The following is a 23,018-nucleotide window of genomic DNA, read 5'->3' as shown; positions in this document are numbered from 1 at the left end:
TTCAGTGATTTTAACATTAAGATGTTATGTAGAACAGATTTGTCTTAAATGTGTGCTGTGAAATCAGACATGTGACCAAGGCTATGTTCGGGTGGGCACACCCCCTTGGTACTGGACACGCCCCCTTGGGGGTGACCATGTTGTCCTCCTTTTTGGTTTCCAAAATATGATCACCCTAGTTATTGTAAAGTGCCTCGATGCCAGAAATGGTGAGGCGGCGCTATAAAAATGCTTTAAATAAATAAATAAATAAATAAACGACATCTCACAGTTTAGCCACCCAACCACCCTCATAATTGAGTTTTATTATCTTTAGGAACATATATGGGTATCTGCAGAACACAACTTTCAAATACAGTATCCAGTATTGTAATGACAGTAAGAGGCAAGAAGTTTCCAAATGCAGGATACCTGCTACTATAAAAGAACTTAAGAAATACAAGAATGAGAGTAGCAATAGATAAATCCAGTCTAACAATAGTCCACCTTTCTAGACTCACTCATTCGGTAAATGAGCAATGGGACAAGCTTCCCAGGGAAAATGTGGAATCTTCTTCCATTAGAAGATTTGCCAGGAATAATTGTAAAGAGATCTGTCAAAGGTATTTTAGGTCACTATATCTCACAGAAAACAAAAGCGTCCCACAGATCCATTAATAATTCTTGTCATATTTTCATCAGAATTCCTATATCAAAGAATGTCTTCTATAATGTCATCTTTAAAATACAAATATATATAAAGTACAGTGTGACTGTATTAACAGAAGATATACAATGGATAATTTTTAACTAAATTGTGAATGAATGAAATATTACTAAATTGGTAATTTTATTAGTCAAAGCTTGGAGCAAGGTATAGCACAAAGGTAAAAGAAATGTTTTTAACAAACTTAAATGAAAAATGCTGCAAACTAAAGTCAAAGTCAAACAAGAAATAACTTTCAGTTACTGGTGACTCATACCTTCTTAGCCCTACTTTGATTTGTTCATAAAATTTGCAATTAAAGTTTCATACTGTATATCTGATACTGAATTTTTTATCTACAGTTTCCTTGAAAAACGGTCTTAATATATTCAAAACAATCTCTGGAGGCTCATTTGCAGAAAGTTCCAAATAATTTCTACCAAGACTAAAAAGAACAATTCCTTGAAGACATGGGGGAGTTAATGGGATTCATATTCCTACCCCAAATGCAAACACACAGTCCTACTCTTAACAACTCCCTTGTGCTTTCTTGCCCCACCTTTTAACCTGAATTTCCTAAAACAATTAATCTGTTTTCTCTCTCTCAAACTTTTTGAAGTCCACTAGTTGCAGTACAACCTGTAAGAAGCTGGTCCTACCTGACAGCCTTGCTACTAAAAGGAAATTATCTGCATGTTGGCTCTCTTCTTATAATGCATTTATTATAATACGATTTCTTACCTGGAAGTTGTTCTCCCTTTGCTCATAATCTTTATTTGGGCCTGTTGTGGAAACTCCAAAATTCTCTAGCAGCAGTTCCCTTAGCAGTCAACAGCATAATGATTCTCCCTAGCTCTTCCAGAAAGAGAAACTCATAAATCCCTAAGGCTTAACAAGAAAAGCTCCTGTTTATAAAGCGTCCAACTCTCTCCCTCTTAAATCATTAGATAATGACCAAATGTTTAGTGTATAGTCCAGTAAGATCAATATCACCAGTTTAATCTCTACATAATATTTGTTTACTACACTTGTCATATTTGCATTTTCAACAGCTTTTTGAATGAAAACTGATATTCCCCAAAACACACCTTAAATGAGAGTATTTTCTTATATATTTCTCCAGGGAACATCATCATTTTGAAAAAAAAGTCTCTCAAAAACTGTGACCAAGTTGAGAGACTCAGATATTTTTTTCACACCAGTGGCAAACACAATTTTGAAGATTAATCACAAAAAGCAGAGCAAGACTGAAGCTTAAATAGGAAAGAATCAGTGAGGTGTGTTGGATTCTCACTTCCACTGGATACACACCCTACAATGTACATGAGCAAGTAGATTAAAATGTATTCAATCCTTCATACAACAAAGTATTCAATAACAACATTCCATTGTGTGTCACTGGAAGCAGAATTTATGTATGTATGTATTTATTTATTACATTTATATCCCACCTTTTTTCCTTCAAGAAACCCAAGGCGGCATACATAATCCTCCTCCTCTCCATTTTATCCTCACAACAGCAACCCTGTGAGGTAGGTTGGGCTGAGAGTCTGTGACTGGCCCAAAGTCACCCAATGGGTTTCTATGGCTGAGTGGGGTCTAGAACCAAGGATCTCCTGACTCCCAATCCAACACTTTAGCTACTATACCACACTGGCTATGCATGTTTCCAATCGAGTTCAAGAGAACTTATTAACTAATTAAGTGTGCTTAGGATGGCAGCCTTAAAATAGGAAAAGCACTACAAGAACTCAGAGCCTAGTTCATTCTTCCGAATCTGATGCCGTCCAGATGCTGATTGGAGGATGATGAGAGTTGTAGTCTAATACATCTGGAGGACACCAACTTGGGAAGGCTGCTCTAGTTGGAATGATACCTGGAATGTTATCAAAAGTATTAACACAGTGGTTTGGAACAGGTGTTACATCTATATAGGACCGAAAGTTATTCATGAGATGGGTTAAGCCAAATTGATGTTTTACTTTGTATTTTGCTGAGTGAAATGATTGAATCCAGTTGTTAATACACACAATACAGTGGATTAAATGCCCTTACAGTTTAAAGTGTCTGTAGAGAGTCATATCGGTACATTGTTCTAATAGATGCAGGTTTTGGATGGTTAAGACTTTAACTGTTTGCAAGCTTAACCCAGCTCTGCAGTGGAAGTGAATTTAATTCTATTTTGTATATAGCTTGTTTACTGAATTCACTAGCAGGATTTCATTAATATAGTTGTCTTTTCCCTTAAAATCTTTCCCACTTTTCCCTCCTTATTTGTTTTTCCTTATGTGTTGTGTCTTTTAGGTTGTAAGCTTCTGGGCAGGGACAATCTTCTTTTATTGACTATTTGTAAGCTGTCCCAGGAGCCTTTTTTTTCTGAGGAGCAGGACAAAAAATACTCTAAATGTTAACATAAAATACAATATAACTGCACATTGTACCCCAAGCAGTCAGGTAACTCCAAAAGGATTACCCCAAGGACAACTGTACATGCCTTCTATCATCCAGATAAAGTTCTTCTTTTGGGTTGTTGTTTTCCTGTTCAGATAGTTGAAACTGCCTCTCTCCATATTTACTTATTGTACTATTTCAGGCCATGGGTGACATGGTGTGACATGCTCTGTGACATGACTTGGGTTGTAGCGTTCTGCTATGGAAAAGATCTGGAGCAAGGATCAGGTTAGGTCAGAGTTCTCAGACAGCAATATGAAAAGAGATCAGCACCATGGAAAGCTCCAAGTAGTGCTGGGGCTTGAAACTAGACTGCTCCAACAAAAACTGCAGCAAGACTGAAGCTTAAATAGGAAGCTACTAGCCTTTAGGCTGGTTAGCTCTGCTTCTACCTTTTCTCGTAGAGCACAGGTAGAAGGGCTTGCTCTGTTTTAGCAGCCTTTTGACTATGGTGACATCAGAGTGGTTGTGGCATGCTAGTGTCTTCATGGCCTGAGTTCTCAAAGTCCAGGGACGGTAATGGAGTTTACTCTGGATGCAAGGGAGCTGCCCCCTGGACTTCCTCTGGAGAACTAGGTCCTGGGGAGATAGAAGCCTCACAATGCCTTTCCATCACTGTGTTTTCTCCTCTTAACTTTGGAGCCTCCGAAGATGATCGGTTGGAATCCTCTTTGTCCATGTCACTTATTTATGTTTCCTCCCAACACCATTCCCTGGCAAACTTCTTTTGAAATTCCATTCAGTTTGTGATATGGCTTTCGGTTAGATGTTCAAAAATATATGAAGAATTATTGCACTGGACTATCACAAGCCCATTGTGCGACCTAAGCAGTCTTTTGGTTTTCTACTATTCATAAATCCTCTGGCTCTGTCAGTTAAAGATAAAGTTGAATAAACCTTTTATTCAAGTATTATTTATTTACCATGTATATGCCAGATTTCTCATAAACAGAACAAGACTCAAGGTGGGTTATAGAAAACAAGATTCCAAAGCATTAGCAATGGTTTTATAATGTTTATATTACACCTTACTCATGAGTAGACTTTCTGTGAACACAGTCCCATTCAACTTCCTTAGAAGAAGACATGTATAAGATCTAACTACATTCCCCAGCTGTTCTTAGAAATAGAGATTCTCTGTGTTATAATGTATGGGTGCTCATCTGTATGGTCAAATAAACATATTTGAGCTATGTTTAGAATATCACAATGAATTTGCATGCCATGCCAAACCATGTTTTAGAGCAACATGCATTAACTGTACCAAGACTCAGTCTCTCACAGTTCCCCTCTTCTCCCCGCACCAAGTGGCCCAGGAAGATGAGTTTGGAAATGTATGCCTCTGCTTTTAGTTAATCACAGCTCCCCAAGTCACCAGGAATTGCAGTTAAAATTAACCATGGTTAATTTAAATAAACTGGCTTCAGAAACCATGCTTTGAAATTGGCTTGTTTTAAATTATAGTTAAAGTTAACCACAGTTTGTTGGTCCAGAAGACACAAACCATGGTTAATGGAAAGCAGCATCAAAAGGAAAAGCTTCTGAATCTCTCCTCCCAGGAGAATGAACATGGTGAAGTGCAGGGTGAAGCCGAGTCGTGCTGTGTCATGCATGTTGCACTAAACCATGGTTTGTATGTCAAATGTGTCCAGACTATATTGCCTGCGTTTCATAGCGCTCTTGAATTTCTCTATAACCATGTAAACACAACCATACATACATACACTAAGAGGATAACAGTATGTACATCAATTTGTAACTCTAGTGCACAAAAATTTATGCCAAAGGGCATAAACATTCTTTTGCTGTGGCATCTAAGAGACTAATATGTTTACCCCTCTAGAATCTACTTTTTAGAAAGCTCTGGTGTGGGCTGGTCCATGAAGTCACGAAGAGTCGGAAATGACTGAACGAATAAACAACAACAACATTACTCTAACCGCAGATAAGAGGAGGGCTATTTAAGTAACCATGCCCCTTGTTCTACATAAATATATCAAGAAACTTAAGTTCCAGAGTAGCCCTGTTACTTTGACAAGTTCCTTTTTTCCTTCCCCTTTCCTATTTGATCTTCTGCATTCATTTATTTTATAAATAGTAACAAACTGTCAGCTACGAGAATAAAAAATGGATCTTTACAAGAAGAGATGCTAGCAAATCCATGTAACCACTCCACTATTTCTTTTATCACTCAGATGCTAAATTGTGATGTATAATAATCCATATTTGAGAAAATGGTTGAGAATGTAATAGAACATCAATTCTTTCCTGTAGATCTGAGTATATCTACAAACCACTTGTAATTTCAGGCTAAGGTTTAAATTACAATTGGCCAGGCTTCCATAATAACCTAAAATAGTATAAAATAAGAAAACCTACCTTCAAAGTGCCTCCATGTTACAGGCAATGAAAAACACCCTTGCCACTAAAATCTTCTTAGTCAATTTAACAACAATAAGTGCAGAACAAATTGATCCTAAATAGAGCCAAACTCTTTCTTGGTATATACTGTATCTACACTGGATAAAATGCAACAAACCCCATGCAACCCTTTTTGCTTTGTACCAAACATTAGATTTAAATGCTATCACATTGGTTGAACTGGATGGTAGACAAAGTTGGTAGTAACAAACTTGCTAGTCAAATAACATGTTCCATTTCAGTTATAGACTATACCTGCTGCTTTCATCTAACATATGTCAGTGGCACATAGAAATTAAAGAAGGCTCATGGATGTTAAAATGTATCCAACAAGAGCTACATCACAAGAGCTCTACTACTACAACTATAACAAATGCAATTAATCTCTGTCCTTCTAGAAAGGATATAGTATCGCTATCTTTCAAAGATGAATATATAAAGGGACATTGACATGACAGCACATGGAATCTTATGTTGCATGTACAAAGCTAAACATCTTAAGCTTAAGCTTAAATATTACCCCAGTGACATATCACTTCTTAAGATTAAAAAAAATTGACATGCAAATGGTGTTTTTAGAAATCGGGTTTGGGATAAAGCATTTCTGTCCCCAACACAATCAAAGAGCAGTATTTCTAAAGTATTATCACTAAGAAAAGAGTAATGTGCTTAAATGGTCTTACTCTGTATCAGAACTTTTTTTAATCTTGAACTTTCATCTCTTGTCTTTCTAGAACCTCTGAAGATGGTCTAGAAACTTATCTTACTATAGAACAGCAGAGCAAGGTAGCTCACTGGGACTGGCTGTTCAGAACATATTACCCCAGTGACATATCAGCTGCACTGGTTGCCAGTCAGTTTCTGAGCCTGATTCACAGTGTTGGTGGCTAACCTTTATGGGAGAATTACTCTCTCCCATATGCTCCTGCCCAACTTATAACAGAGGCTTTTCTCTGCGTACCACCAGGGAAAGAGCCTTCTCTGTAGCGGCACCTCATCTATGGAATGCTCTTCCCAGGGAGATCTGCCTGATGCCTTCATTGAATACATTTAGATACCAGGATAAGGGCTTCCTCTTCTAGGAGGCATTTAATTTTTAATTTTCTCTCTTTGTTATTAGTTTTACAGTTGGCACTTTAATATTTTTAATGTTTTAAATATTGAAATTTTGTATGTTTTCATTAGTTGCATTGTTGTGGTGGTTGTTACTATATTGTTGCTTTGAGTTTTATGATTGCAAACCACTCTAATGGCATTTGCCAGTTGGGTGGGATAATATCTAATAAAGAAATAAAATTTTCAAACCTTTACAAATCTTATTTTCTATCATTTATTGTTAGTTTTATAAATAATGACGATTCCTTTAAGAGCTACTAATAGGGAAGAAAACTTTGAAAGGAATTATATCAGGAATAGGGAAGCAGTGGCCTTCCAGATGTTACTGGACTCCGACTCCCATCTGCCTCAACTATCATGGCCAAAGGTCAGGTATAATGAGAGTTGTAGTGCAACATCTGGAGGATCACAGCTTTCCCACCCCTGACCTATACAGTAAGTAGAATGGTCTTTCACCACAATTTACATAGAGTGTGTTTACAGAGAGTAGCTGTGCTGCTGCTACACCAACACCAGCCTAACAAACAGCTACTTCCAGAGGTAAGAACTACATCCAAGTGGCCAGGCAGGGAAGTTTTCTAAACTGGAATGATTTTTCTTTTCAGTTCTTTTTTTCAGCCACTGCTGGGCTACTAATGACTATCATTAGTTTTAGTTTTAGTTTTTGTGAACCGCCCAGGGAGCTTTGGCTATTGGGCGGTAAAAAATGCAATAAATAAATAAATAAATGAATATCAGAAGTATGTGCCGGTGAGCAATTGCACATTTGTATGGGGTAGAAAATTTGCGAAGTTATTTGCAAAATTATATACGTCCAACATGGACCTACTGTATGTCTGAATGAAGGCTTTCAAGACAGTTAAATGAAGGAAGGGGTTCACCCTGCCTCCAGGAAAACCCCATGCCATTTGATCCACATTTCACTCCCTCTGTTATTATCACACACCCATCTACTGGTAAACTGAGGCTGTTAACATCCATGTGGATATCTCTAGAATAGATCCCATACACCAGCAGGTTGATTTTCATACACACATATACAGTACATTAAAAATAGACATTATAAATTATAAATCTGGACACAAATTTCTCCCTCACAGAATAAAGTAGTATATTCCCTTTACAGAAAATATTTAATTGATTCCGTTAGAGAGAAAAATAAAAGTTTCTCCATTGCAAACTTCTCTGTTGAGGAGGGAGAACCATTAATTGCATTGACTTGTTTCTAATTCTCTCTCATACACATATACACATATTTTACATATTAAATAAATAACTAAATAAATAAGTAATTTAGCTCTGTGGCAGAGCACATGCTTTGTATACAGAAGATCCCAGGATCAATCCCTGGCATCTCCAGGTGAGGTTGGGAAAGGTTCCTGTCTGAAACCCTGAAGAACTCCTAAAAGTCAATATAGACTGTTCTGCACTAAATGGATCAATGGTTTGACTCAGTCAAAGGCAACTTCATATGTTCCTATGATCACAAGTGTTACATAACACAAAGATTACTGGCCCAATTCATGGGCTCTCCCACACTAAAGGCCTTCAAGATGCAGCTGGACAGCCATCTTTCAGGTATGCATTAACAAGGAGGGGTTGGACTCGATGGTCTTATAGGCCCCTTCCAACTCTACTATTCTATGATTCTATATGAAAGCTTCCATCCTCACTGGTGGATCCAGTTTGCATGTGCAGCAGACTCTGTCCATGGTAGCTGAGACATATCAGCAGACCCAAGACTGTAACAAGGATAACCACAGATACCGCTCAAAGTGATCATGTGAGCTAAGGAGGAGGTTTTCAGTGCTGAACAGCTGGTCCTTAACAGACATCTACAAACACATTACAAGGAATTCATATCAGCCTTTTTGTTAGTAAGGTGCTCCATAAACAGAAAAGTATCAACAAAATAACTCTAAATAGAACTTACTGACAATGCAGTCCTGTACATATCTGGTCAGTGAAGTAAGTCCCATTGAGTTCAGTGGGGATTACTTCCAGGTAAGTGTGTATAAAATTGCAGCCTAAGGATAACACTGCACAGTGTTGGTTCAGTCTCATACCTGACTTCCAGATACAAAACTGGGGGGAAAAACTAGGACTGCAATGATATGCACACTTACGGGAGAGTTCTTCTGAATAAACATGCTTAGAATTGTGATGGATGAACAACAAAGAACTAAGAAGATGCCCATCAAATGATGAAAATGTGTATGTACCCAGAGCCATAAAAACAAACTATTCCTAAACTGACAGACAAGTGCCAGTCTTAGTTCACACCTCCTGTTTCCGGCTAACTTTGCCCCACCCTTTCCTTTGTTTTCTGCTGCTACCAGTAACCCTTTCATGAACTCCCTGCTTCCTTCATTCTTCTTTGCCTGACTCCACTACATCTTCTCCTCTCCTTCTCTTAGGCCTCTGATGCCTTCACCCTCTACCATTTTCCCCACTTTGTCATCATTCCTCTGACCAGTTTCCTCCTGCTCTCAGTTTCTCCATATTTTTGACAAATTCATTTTAGTCAGTAGCTTCCCATTAATTTAAATTCAGATTAACATAATTTTAGCCACTATCATTGATTTTATGATCCAAAAATATTCCACATATTGAATAAGAAATACTAGATGCATTTCTGGACCCAATTTATGCCAGCGTTTCCCTCCCAATATTTTCCAAGGTGCCTATTAGTTAAGCACCTAGTAGTGAGGCACATCTTAGGGGGACATGCAGGCATTCCATAACATACATGGTAATTGTAGTCATTATCACTTAAGAATCTGAATGCATAAAAAGGGATATAATCCATTATGAAAATATCAGTCATCACAGATCATGCCCTCTTATAATGTGAAGCAACTCTGCAAAACAAGCTGAGAAATAACACAGATATCTTGAAATGTGATGTATTAGCTCATCCTTAGAAGGCATTTATTCTATATTGCAAGTAGCTTCTGAGACACGCTAGTTAACCTCACTGCTAAGGTGTTAGAGGAGTTTTTACATACTATCACTTCTTCCCATGGGAAAGTAATGCTGACATCTTAGGATACAAATACTTGGAAAATAGTGAAAATAAAGAAAAGGGTTTTCTTTTTACAGGAGTAGGCTACTGGAGATTTCAATTGGCAGTACATGTTTTCACACCTGTGGCAATTTCCAACTTTTGAACACACTGTACTACAAAGGAACCATTTGTCAATTTGGCAGGTACACAACCTGTTAAGGCTCTAAAATAACATATCTCCTTTATTTCTGTAACAAGAGTTTTCCTGTTAGACTACATACTATTTTAGTCAGTACAACTGAAGTAGCTAAAGGCCAGTGGAGAATGTGGCATACCCTAACTACTGTATGCTATCCAAGGTAGTTTCTTTAGGATGATTATTCTTACCAAAAAGAAGAATCCTACAGCTTGAGCACTTTATACCACTTCCTTGAGAATATATGTCATTTTCCATAACACTTTCCTCCAAAAACCATTTGTGTCATTGTTTTTAACCACAGTGAAATGGCTTTCAATAGTCTTAACCTGTTTGTGCATTCATATATCGGCGTAGCCTTAGGCCTAACTTCTCTCCAAATGAGTTTCCTTTCTACAACAAGACATCTGCATTCAGCTGGTATTAAAAGAAGAGAGATATCTTTGCATGAAAAGTATCTTTGTCATATACCAAAGTTCATATACCCTGGAAATATGAATTTTGCACATGCTATGCCAAATAAAAAAATAGTCATAATTGACTCCCCATCACCGATCACCTGGTGGCAACACAAGGCAGAACTCAAAGTCTGAGGATTTTTTTCCACATCTTCTCTAAAAATACTCTCTGTGTGCAACGTGATCTCTTTCATATAGCACAGGGAGAGTGTAAGTAACACTATAGCCAACTTGATAATAAGGAGCGTAGTTCAATCAGTACTTAAGCTGGGTCATCTAGACAAGGTTTTGAGGTGACTAAACATCATTTCCAAAAATTATATAATGTCTTTAAAATATTGAGCTTAAAAATTAATGCTCCAAGGGTAGCTGAGCCCAGGAGAGCTTTCCCTGCCTAGGCTCACTCTATCCAAAGAGCCACCCTTAAGAAACCTGACCCTGGGGGCTCAGGCAAGCCCATACAAAAACCTCCAGCGAAAGAGTTGTGAAAGCAGCACTGCTCGCCCCTTTAAGAGGCAGCCCACGCCGCCTTTCATCCTCACTGCCCCCATTCCAGATAACATCAACATTTTGATGTGCACACAGGAAGCTCCTGGCTTGATGAACAGAGCCCAGGGCAGGTGCCATGGGGCGAGGGGGGAGGGGGGAGAGCAGGCATCACCAGTCAGCAAACCCTAGACCCTCTCTTGAGTGGCAGGGAAGTTGAAGCGGGTTAGCAGCAAACTCACCTCTCGTTCCTTTCCGTTCCCCACCGCCGCCACCATCAAATAGCAAACCGCCAGAATTGACAAGGTACCAAATAGAGGAGGCAGCGGCGGCGGTAAAAGCAGCAGCAATGCGAGCAAACCTAAGGAAGACCCAGGGAGAGGGAGGAGGACGAGGACGAGGGAAAGGAGCAGCAGAAGAAGCAGCAGCAGCAGCACCTACCCGGAGAGCTTGGCAATCTTGACAAAGCTAAACACATCCATCCATGCAGGCGCCGGAGCTCTGCCTCTCTCACTCACTCCAGCAGCGGCTCCATGGCAGGAAGAAGGGTCTAGGCATGGTAGCAGCAGCCCTGGCCGAAGAAAAAGCTGGCGACCGAGGCGGCTGCTGCTGCTGCTGCTGCTACCCCCCTCCGGCCAGGAGCGGGGCGTGCAGCGTCTCCCAGCGCCATTGAGTACTACCGCTGCTGCTGCTGCCGCCGCCGCCTCGGTTGCGCGCGCACTCGCGCTCCCGCGGCCGACTCGGGGCTAAGCTGCTGAGGCGTCAGGCAGGCGAAGAAGTGAGCCGGCGTCTGCGCAGAGGCGTAGAAAACCACCAGGAACGGGCGGCGGCGGCGGCAGTCCCCGCGCACCGTGGCGCGAGCGAGAGATAAAGGAGGAAAGGAAATGCAAGGCGACGCGGTCACGAGCTGGGAACGGAGCAGCTGCTACTGATTCTGCACCTGCCAATGTGGCCCCCCCAGCTGCCTCCTGGCTACTGGTGCTGTCGCCAGTGGAGGCTGGTGGCTCGAATTTCAGTAAGGCTATGTCAGTGGGGCTGTGTCTCCGCCCTGGGTTTCAGTCAGAACTCTGAAGGACCTATGCAAGATGCTGAAGTTATTTTGAGGTAAGGTTCAGCACCTTGGATAGCTTCTTTAGAACTCTGACTGAAACCCAGGGCGGAGACACAGCCCCACTGACATCAGAGCCACCGGCCTTCACTGCTTCACTCCTTCTGACTGGAAAGGGCTGAAGCTCCAGGATGAGAAGGGGGCAGGAGTCTAGCCAGCTTCCTGTCTTAGGAGCCCCGAATTGTTGCTTCTAAGCCTGGCGGGCTGTGGTTCTTCAGAGGCACTCCGGTGTTTTAGCAATAATACTGCACTTGCTCCTGGAACACTCCTCCATCATTTCAAATAGGTTCCAGCGAAAAACTCCAGTCACCTCTTTCTCACACTAAGCTGTGTGTGGAACTGCAAGAATGAGTACAGTTTTCAAAAAGCTGCTTTTCCTTCTGTTTTGAAGGAAAAAGGAGCTGATCGGCAGCCCTTTCTGGTGAGGAGAGAAGATCAAACAGCAACCTCTCCTCCCTTCACTTGCCTTACAGCAGAGGCTGGAAAACTGTGCTTAAAGTAAAGTGTAACTTGGCCCTGGGTGACAGATGGTGGGTGGAAGTGCTCTGCTTGTAGGCTTCCCAAAAACGTCTGGCCTCTGTCAGAAACAGAGAATGCAGGGCTAGAATGGCTTGCTGAATGCAAGAATCTACCTTAACACTTACCTGACAGATGGCTGCCCAGCAGCATTTTTAATGCCTCTAAGGTGGGAGACCCCATGACTTCCCTAGGTAATTGGTTCCCCAGCACACACACCCAGATGATGCTGTTTGGCAGATTGGGGGTTGGTTGAATGTGCTTGGGAAAGATAGGGTGGTGAAGAGGGGGCCCCAAACTCTGCAGGGAAACCAATGCATGAGGAGAACTCTCCTCACATTCATACTTCCCAGCAGATTCAGCCCCCAAATAGCCCACCAAACTGTACTTGGTAAGAGCTTGGAGGATTCCTTGTGTTCTACTGAAGGAGGTAAGGTAAGGTGGTTGGAGCAACAGTACTGTGTTACACTTGAATCATGGGAAATGATAAAAGGGGAAGAAAACCACTTCAGCTTCATCCAGGAAATGCAGGCCGAAATTCAACTGGGAAAGATGGTAGTCCCATCTGTCTATGAGTTGTTTGGGATGAGGCAGGTGAACAGCTGCCTGCATTGAAGGGAACTGGGAGGACTCCTTGAGTTCTACTGAAGGGAGTAAGGTACAGTGGTTAGAGTCATGCATATTTGCTTATGTTCTGTGGGACTTACAAATAACATTAGTTTTGCCATTTTTATTTTGCATCAATATACAGAGTTTCTGATCAGTGGAACAGTAACAAAGAACTTGGTGGGTCTGACTTCCTACATCAGAACATTTTTATTATTATTTTATCGTGCTTGGGGCAAAAGTGAAATCAGAAGATAAAACTCTAAAATGTATATATAGTCTTTCCTTATCCTCTGTTATTTTGTGAGAATGTATGTGAGCCTGGATCCAGTAGTAGCTGAGAAAAGTCTATCAACAGCAAGCCATTTCTTGTTATGGCATCTAAAAGAGTTGCCATGGCTGAGAATGTTGGGAGTTGCCATCCAACACATATGGAGGACATCATTGGAGAATGCTGTTCTACAGCATCCCCTTTTCTAGAATCAGGATAGAACATATGCGATCCACTATGGCCCTTTCTACACCTAAGGATTATCCCAGGCAAATGGAGGGATAAATCCCTGCCTGCTCCCAGGATCCCCTATGTGTCATTGGGATGCACAGGGATGCACATCTCAGGATATCAGCATGGTGTAGACATGCCCAAAAAAACTCTAAAACAAGTGCAGCATTTTAAATGGACTCTTTTAGAACTGCCCTGATTAGGCATTCGAGATTCATTAGTTGCCTTCATTAGTTTAAAGTGCTACAAATGTTTGGGAGTTCCTTGGTGGGTTGCATACGTTCTATCCTAATTCTGGAAAAGAGGATGCTAAAGGCCATGCTGGCTGGGAATGCCAGGACTACATCTAGAGGGCACCAGGTTGGGGAAGGCTGGTGTAAAAAGAGAGAAGCAAGTGGACCTAAGTTATTGATCATCAGTTTCCCACAACCCCACAATCACCTCTCCATCCTGTCCAAGTGTATAGCCTTTTTTTTTTTTTTTGTAAACCATAGTTTTTTATTTATTGGATTTATTAATGTCACTGATGATTTCTGCTTGTCTGCTTCCTACTTTTTCCAATCACCTGTGCTGTGGAGATGCACACTTGTGTATAGTCCTTTTTATCCCTAAAAGTTCATTTGAGTGTTGTTGTTGTTGTTGTTGTTGTTGTATTAAACCCCTTTGGTTTACCAGTCTTTTCAGCCAGCTCTCTACCACCTCATGGTCATACCTGCTAGCATTCTGCTCAAATTCTCCCTTCCTTCTCCTTGGGACATTTCACTTTGCTTCAAATGAGCATTAGAATGCAGACATGCTAATTTAGACAAAGTCAAGGCATAGTTGTGTAGTTTTCTGCACAGTAAAATAGTATGCAATAGCCGTTTTAGACCCCCGCCAAAAAAAGAACCCTTTTTGGACCACAGGGCCCCCACAAGGCTAAGCACTGTCCCAACTCCTATTTTTATGCCCATCTTCAAGCTGTGTAGTACTAGTTAAGACCTAAACCAAGACTGTGCAGCTCCAGTAAGAATCTAAACGTTGTGTCATCGCACAATCTACAGGGCCTTATTGGTATATAGATAATACAAAGAGGAACAGTTTGTACACATGCTCAGTATGCTGCTGGTTTCATGCCATTCTTTTCTTTAAAGCAATATATAAAAAAAGATTGACTGCCTATTTACCTTGTGAGAACGCTGAACAACTCAGACAATAAACACCCATTCATCTTACAAATCTACCACTGGCAATGACACAGCATAGCATTTCATTTAATGTTTGTGCTAAAGATCTAAATACTTCCCATTTAATTCTTCCTGTATCAATTTATAATTACAATTATGCCAAATTTGATTAGAACTACAGAATCTGTGCATGTTACTTATTTTAGGATTGATTCATAAACCAGAGAAAATCCAATTTTGTCTGCTTAGGCACAGACACGGTTTGTCTATAAAGTGACTGCAATATCAACCTATGTGTCATAAATACTTCTTGGGTTCTGTAAGCACAGAAATGTCCTAGATGCCACAATCAGTCTTCCATCCCCTTCCAAGTTGTGTTTGAGTTTGTATTAGGGAATCCCCATATCTCTCCATCCCATTATCTTGCATGTGGGCCTTATCTTGTTGCTGACCTCTGGTGTAATCTGAGAATAGTCCTAGTGTGTGAAGGAGGGACACTTCTACCTCTGCCTACTCTCTTGGCTCGGTTCACTTACTTCTAGAGCACTGACTGCTTTTCTGAGATAAATTTTATAGCCCAAGTTTTAAGCAAGTTGAGGAAAGTTCACCCATCAGTAATGAATGCTATTCCAAATATAAAACTTCCTGCACATTCAAAACCTAGATGTCAGAGGAAAAGAGAATGTCAAGTACTACAGTCTAGCAACAGTTTTACTATGTAGTCTGCCACATCTCTGGCCTCCTTCACATGCATTCAACACATTTTGGAATTGCTTCCTTATGCTGCAAGCCTATGCTTCTAGTGAGTGGCAAGACTACCGGTGGAGCAAATTGTGTGGGTCTTTCCCAACCAATCAACACCCCACCAGGAGGAAGAATATAAAAAGGATGGAAAAGACTCACACAACTGGTCCTCGTTGTCCCTGGTGCCCTCTCTTGGTTGCTTTAGTGACACACATTCCCTAGTGACATGGGATCTCGCCACAGGGAGAGAGCTCCCACATGGCTGTATATCCTGGGCACCTCACTCTACTGCAAAATGTATTATGTAATGCTGAATGCCAACTGAAAGTGTTTTCTGTACTGGGCATTAAATCACTCTTTCTTGAAGGTGGATTACTTCCTTTGCCTTAAGCAAGATCTTTTGTACTTAGTGGATTAACAGGTTGAAGTGCTAATGTGCAGTACTAGCCCATATGACTCTTACTGCACTCTCAAGGCCTAATTACCAAGAAAAGCAAACAGCACAGCATCACATGCATAAGCAAATAATTTAACAAATTGCTGATGATGTTCCATGTGATGTTGTTTAGAACCTTAGTTTTTTCAAGGAAATGTGCTTTATGCTACAGGTGACTTGTTACCCTAAGATAGAGGGTTGAAGCCAGACATAATCATGCTTAGAATAAACGTACTGAAATCAATGGGACTTAGGTTAGTCATGACTAACTTGTCCCATTGTTTTCAGTGGGTCTACAGTAAGTATAACTAAGGGTGCAATTCTAAGCATGTTTAGACAGAAATACGTCCTACAACTCCCAGCATTCTCCAGCCATGCTGGCTTATTTCTGTCTAAGGTGTTTTTATGTTTTTAGAATGTTTTGTAGGATGTTTTAACAATGTATATTATGTTTTAATTCAGTTTTATGTATTTTACCATTTACTGTTGTTCCCAGCCTCGATCAAAATGGAGAGGCGGGAAAGAATTATTATTATTATTATTATTATTATTATTATTATTATAATTATTATTATTATGCATGCTTAGGTTTGCATACTAAAGGTTTATAAAATAGTTCATATCCATTGTTAGTCTATCTTAAGTCCCATTCATTAGAAATAACACTGGATACAATCCTAAATCTGGATTCAACCCAGTGTTCCATTTACCTCTAGATAATTACCTTTAATTCTGTTTAGAAATAGGGTTGCTGCTACACTGAAGTATGTGTTACACAGTTTTCCCCTAATAGCAGGTACAGCAACCCAAAAATAAAGCATATGCATGTGCAAGTTAAATCAAATGCTAGTATATCCAAATATACTGATAAGATAATTTTAAGAAAACTACAATTTTCTTAACGCCAACCCCTGCAAAGTGAAGAACAGAATTACAGAAGGCATTTTCTCAAAATGTAGCAAAAAACCAACAGTACTAGATATAGCTATCTACAGAGTATAATATGTTGTAGAACTTGTTTAGGCCATTATAGAAATGCATTTTCAAAGGGGAAAACCTCTACATTTCATTCTTATAGAACAAGCCATTTTTGTTGTTCTGCATGCATCTAGAAAGCTAAGGAAAGTATTTGATAATTTCATTGCACTTTTGACTCCACAGCAGATGAAAACTAATTAACTTGGTTTGAACACAAATACTTTTTAAAACATCCAAATTGCTTTAGTCCCAGAGAAGCAATTAAAAGCTCATTTTCATAAATAAGCTTTTTATTTTGTTACCATTAAGTACACCTTTGTGTGTGTTTTTCTTTTGTGTGTGTGTGACAGCGGTGTTAATTGGGAAATACTAAATAGCAGGACTTAATTCAAGTTGGACAAGAAACCAAACATCAAACTCAAACACCATGTGCTTCTATATCAATTTTGTTAATCCCACTTGATAGAAATACTGATTAGATACCCCAGTTCCTAGATAGACTATCATGAGTTAGTTATTGAACTTCTATAATATTTTAAAACCTCTTGACATGGATATGATGAATGAAATCAGACGTTATGATTAAACAATGAACTACCATGTGTCATTTTCAGAATTATTGGCATTATATATCTTCTTAAATATATGTTGATGATAATCCTTATAATTATCTTTGTTTTATTAATGATAAGGATTTTCTGAAGGATACTGGTACATACAGGCTGAGCCCCTAATTAATTATAAAAACTATGCCGGTTCAGCCAAAATGTATTGACTTGGCTGGCCATTCTGTACTACTTAATGTATTTGCCAATATTAACTAGCATTGTGCCAAATTCTTCTATCTATTCATTTTTGACCATTCATTGGCGGAAGGGGCAAAAAGAAATCATATCCGAAAATGGAAGGAAAGGGTGAGAATTTTGGAGAAATTTCTCAGCATCCAGGGCTTCAGGACTTACCTTATTGTAATGAGGTGGCCAGAGTATATGTACATGTACCTTTTCTTTTTCAACTTAAGTCTGGTTTACTATGCTTTGCAGCCTTCCTAGATACCTGTGCTTTCTGAAAAGCCCCCCCTCCAGAGGACTTAGCAAGGGCTTCCAAGCTTGGGCTTTCTGGTACTGCTGCCTCCTGAAACCTCACTCATTATTCAGGCACTCAGCAGGCAGCAGCTCTGGAAAGTCCAAGGGAGGAAGTCCTGCTTAAGATCTCTATGGGGCTTTTCAGAAAGCAGAAGCAGCCAGGGAAGCTGCAAAAGCACAGGGCAGCAGGAATTAAGTTTAAAGAGAGAGAGAGATCACATGCACACGCACCTCTGCCACCTCATTACAGCCACCATAGGCATGCACAAGAGGTGTGTCAGGTGTGCTCAGGCCGCACAGCCTAATGTCTCAAGGACTAAGCGCCGAACTGAAGGGGCCCTTGAGTAGGGATCCAGAGACAGTGGGAATGGGTCTCCAGCTGCTCCACTGTCACGCAAAATAATTGATGTCTCCAAAACAGCACTGTTGCTCCCGGCAGCTGAGAGCCTCCCTGTCAGAAGCCGCACCCCCTCAGCCACTAGGCCTCTGCTGGAGCAGCTGCACCAACTGACTATGAGCCAACTGAGGCACATGTAAATGATACCAGGCACACACCATGTTGAAATATCATCCACGCAGCGGGAACGGCCCTCCAGCTGCTCTGCTGCTGCCAACCCAACAGTGTGCTGTTGCTCCAGGCAGCAGGGGTGAAAAGGAATCGCTCTGATGGGAGCCGCCCTGTTGGGAACCGTGCTTCAAGGGAGCCAGGAGGAGGGCAACTGAAGGCTAATATTGCCTCATAAGCCCCTCCTCCAGCCAGTGTCACCACAAAGCCCCACCAATGCTGGGGCTTGAGGAAAGTCTCCTCATCCCCCCTCCCACACACACACCTCACCTGCAACGGCCCTCCTGTGGTCAGGCAAGCCGAATGTGGAGTAGGGCATCAGTGTCTAAAGTGTTTATAAATAAATGAATAAAAATGATGATTGAATATTAAATAAATGTTTGCCTTAAAAAAAAATCCCCAGGTGCACATCCTATGACCACCACTATGAAGGTCACTTCAGCCTTGGACTTTGCTGAATCCAAGGACTTGGATACTTATCCTCTGTCCCATGCCTGGCTTACCTTATGCTGCACAATTACCCTTGTCCATAATTACTCCTCTGAAACCCAAGAATTAAGATGGCAGAAAATCTGGACAGATAGTCCCATGACTAGTGTCAAGGGTAGGTACAGTCTGGCACTTCCCGAGAACCCACACCCCAGCAGAGGCCCAATGATGAGAGTCCTATTTCACCATTGCACCCTGCTTGTTCACAAGACAACATTGGTGGTGAAAAGGGAGCACAGTTGATGTCACTGCCCACTTGCTTACTGGCTACACTGTGGTAGCAACAATGAGAAAGAGGATGAGGAGCAATGGCAGCTGCTCATCCCCTGGTGGTGAGAAAGTAGACTCACTGAAAGAGCAAGCCCACTGAGGGTGTCTCAGAAATGTGGAGCTGACACTGGAAGCTGCCATTAGAAGGTGGAACGCTCACTTGGCACCATAGGGGCTCCTTTCAGCAGGTTCTGTTCCTGAGGGAGGACACCCTGACTTACAGGAGAGGCGTAGCAGGAACATAAAGCGCCACTTGAGCAGCAATAACAAGAATGTGTCATTTTGAAAAGGCAAGGGATGGTCTGGAAATTGCACTCCATTTATACTCAGCTAATGTTACAGAATCAGCAGGCTAATGAGGTCTTTGAAGCCATCAGCAGACCTCATCTCAGATCTGGCTGCTGGAACACTCCTCTGAAAGGGCTGCAGCTTTCAAGGCAAGGTGATAGAGGTTTATCACCTTCCACAACTGCCATTTTGTAAAGCCCAGAACTTTTTAGAATTATCACATTAAAAATACACACAACCCTTTATCTTCTTAATATCTACAGTCCTTGCTCATGACTGTAGCGCAATAAATTTCCTGAATACACCTTGTACATCAATGCCAGTGTGTAACTACTCTATATTGGAAAAGAATCCTTTTAGCAAAGAGATTTGACCTTTGATCAGCACAGACTGTTAAGCACTAGCATTAGAAGTGTTTTACCTGGGGTGTACAATATGACACATTTCAAGTAAGGTTGCAATGACATGTCATCTAAAGTCAGTCGTATGTACAAGAGGTGACAAAACTCAACTTGTGAAACAAGATTTCTTTTCTAACACTTACATAAGCAAGATAGACAGAACAGGTTAAGAACATTAATGTTAATAGTTTAAGAGTAATGTCGTGAAAAGGATGTTATTCTGTTCCAATAACGGACACCAGTCATTGGTTTCTCCCTTTTCTGCTGGGATCACAATTATATTAATTGGAAGGTCCACGAAGAAGAAAAAAGGACTAAAGGAAAGCAAGAATTTTGTAAAAAAAACAAAACGGGAAAAAGATGTTGGCAAAAAAAAAAAATGCCTCTCAATAATGTGGAGGCTATACTTAAAACGTTTTTAAATGCCTTACATTTTAAACTAATATAGCAAAAGAAGTGGGACTTGCAACAAATTGTTGAAGTGTGGAGAGCTCCTGTTTTCCTGTTGCAGCTAGATAACTAACAATGTCCTTTTCCAAGATACTCATGTCCATTCCCGTCGCATTCAGAGCATCATCAGACAAGTGTTTTATCACACACACGCTACTGCCCACTTACGGATGCTCGCATGTCCTTTAGACGATGACGTCCTCCTCCCATGCACCTCCCACTCCTTCCGCTCATTTTTCCAACGCAAAATAGACCCCTTTTAATCTGTTTTTTAAAAAGAAAAGAATGTGCCTCCATTTCCTGCTGTGTGCAGGAAAAGTGGCATGATATAAATGGCCTCTGAATGAACCACGTGATTGTTGCTGCTTCCTCTTTCTCTTTCTGTGTAAAGAGACCATCACTATTGTGGGACAGTAGCAGGAGGCCAGAGCGATGGTAGGGAAACGCAAAAATCCACGCATCTAATGACACTCTCAGTTTTCCAGCATGCTCAGCCCTCATAGGATTATTTGGGTGGGGTTCTTCCCCTTTTTTTTCCTTAAAAGTTTTTCTACTTCTGCGCCATTTGGGGTTTTGTGTAGATGGTACTTTTTGGACTATGCGGCAGAGTCGTGCTATTTACTGTTTTACTCTGTACAGCACCATGTACATTGATGGTGCTATATAAATAAATTAATAATAATAATAATAATAATAATAATAATAATAACTACAGAATGATCCCCATTCAGAGAATGAATTCGCTATTCCTTTATATAATAGACTTGGAATTCATACTTTATGTACTGCTCAGCATACCATTCACGCGCCCTTCAGCCACCTCACACTGGGAACAGTGCTCTGTCAAGAGATCATTTGATCCCCTGTCAGTTGTGCAGATTGTTGCCTTTGAGCTTTAACTTCTGTAAACCGCCCAGAGAGCTTCGGCTATGGGGCGGTATATAAATGTAAATAATAATAATAATAATAATAATAACAACAACAACAACTAGATGACAACTTTCAACGTCCCTTATCATTGACCCTGGTGGTTGGGAGTGTTGTTTAAAGCCTTGTGGAAATGGTCCTTACGCTATAATAAAGGATAACACAGGATCCTTACTGGACAGAAATAAGCATTGCCTGTTCTAGTCCAAACAAACATTTTATATTATTCTGAAAGATTGGAATATGGTCTTGTATTGCAGATTGCTAAAAAATTGGGATGCATGACTCACAGGAGTAAGTTGCAATTAACTGTACTTTACGGGACTTAAGAAATAATGGTGGCTTAACCAGGATATAAGGTAAGTTCCAGTAGTGAATGTTTTGTTATTGGGCAATCTAAAAATTTAATAAATAAATAAATAGTTTATCACAATTTACAGGGAAGACTGAAGGGGGGAAACCCAAAAACCCAATCTTGATTTATATCTCTGAGGTGACAGAACTAGTTAATTTTCTAAGTGTGAGAGACCAAAGTGAAATAGACAATGTGATCTACCTTATGCAAAAGCTGTGATAGCTCATCTTGGGTAGAATCCAACTTAAATCCTACTTCAAGTAGACCCATTGAAATGAATGGAACTTAAGTTAGTCAACTGATTTAAGTCCCATTCATTTCAATGGATCTACTCTAAGTAGGACTCTAGTTGGACTCTACCCCTTGGATCTAATTCACACCTCTCTACTTCGTAAAAAGCTGTCATACATGCAAATGTTTATACATTTAAATGCTTTGAAGAAAACGATGATGATGATGATGATGATGATGATGATCCACAGCATGACATCCTGTCTTGTTTCTTAATGTGTGACTTTTAGGTATCGGAAGGCTTGGCTTCTGAGTTCACACCCTGGACTATATACATCCTTGAGTAAGCTGAAACCAACCCATTTTATTTTTCTTCCGAGATTCTGACTGCTATGAATTTGCCTTAATAAATATATTTTGTTATTATTTGAAAAGGTCTTGTGGTTCCTGAGTGGTTCGTTGCCTTTATCTGTAACTATGTAACAACAACTCTGCTAATGTGTTGCTCAGTGTTTTTCTTTTAGGTTAGCCAGGCAGAAAGGAGCCATGAAGCAAAATAATCCTCAGCCTGACAGAAGCAAGTTTATACCTTCCAGTTTCAAGAATGTTGGTTTACACAGAACAGCTCTGGCAGTGGCAGCAATAGCCTCATCCAGCCTCCAGGTTGAGAACCTGTGAGGGCTCATGCGAGCCATGGAATAGAGCAGTGATCCCTGCATTCATTTGCCGCTGAGAGACCCTGCATGCAAATGACAATGTGTGAAAGATAAAAGAATGGCAAGAGAGTTCACAGCCTGTCAAACGAAACAATGCTAAATGAAGCTGAAGGTAAACTCAAAGCAACACGTAAAATTTTCTACTTTTCTCCCCCCCTTCCATTTCCTATGAGCAAACAGAACCTGACATTCCCGCTATACTGTAATGTGTGTGCTTGCTTCTGCATTGACAGATGGCTTGATTTCTCTTTTGTTTGAGGGCCAGCCCAGATATTACATATAAATGTATGTAACCATCCTGGAATATCATTTAAGGAAAATAACCCAAATCAGCTTCAGGAGCAGAAGAACAGCACTGGGAGCAG

General features: G+C 40.5%; 1 protein-coding gene across 1 annotated transcript in view; it reads right to left on the bottom strand.

The window, feature by feature from the left end:
• The window catches only part of FRMPD4 (FERM and PDZ domain containing 4), a 246,807-nt gene extending 235,430 nt beyond the window's left edge, over positions 1–11,377 (bottom strand). Inside the window, exon 1 of the mRNA XM_063126381.1 lies at positions 11,262–11,377. Coding sequence (XP_062982451.1) covers positions 11,262–11,302 — 41 coding nt within the window. The 5' untranslated portion in view covers positions 11,303–11,377. The remainder of the gene's footprint in view (positions 1–11,261) is intronic.
• Between the last annotated feature and the right edge of the window lie 11,641 nt (positions 11,378–23,018).

The sequence above is a fragment of the Elgaria multicarinata genome, chromosome 5 (assembly GCF_023053635.1).
Source record: "Elgaria multicarinata webbii isolate HBS135686 ecotype San Diego chromosome 5, rElgMul1.1.pri, whole genome shotgun sequence".
NCBI lineage: Eukaryota > Metazoa > Chordata > Lepidosauria > Squamata > Anguidae > Elgaria > Elgaria multicarinata.
The sequence above is the reverse complement of the archived record's forward strand: the minus strand, read 5'-3'. Positions and strand labels throughout refer to the sequence as shown.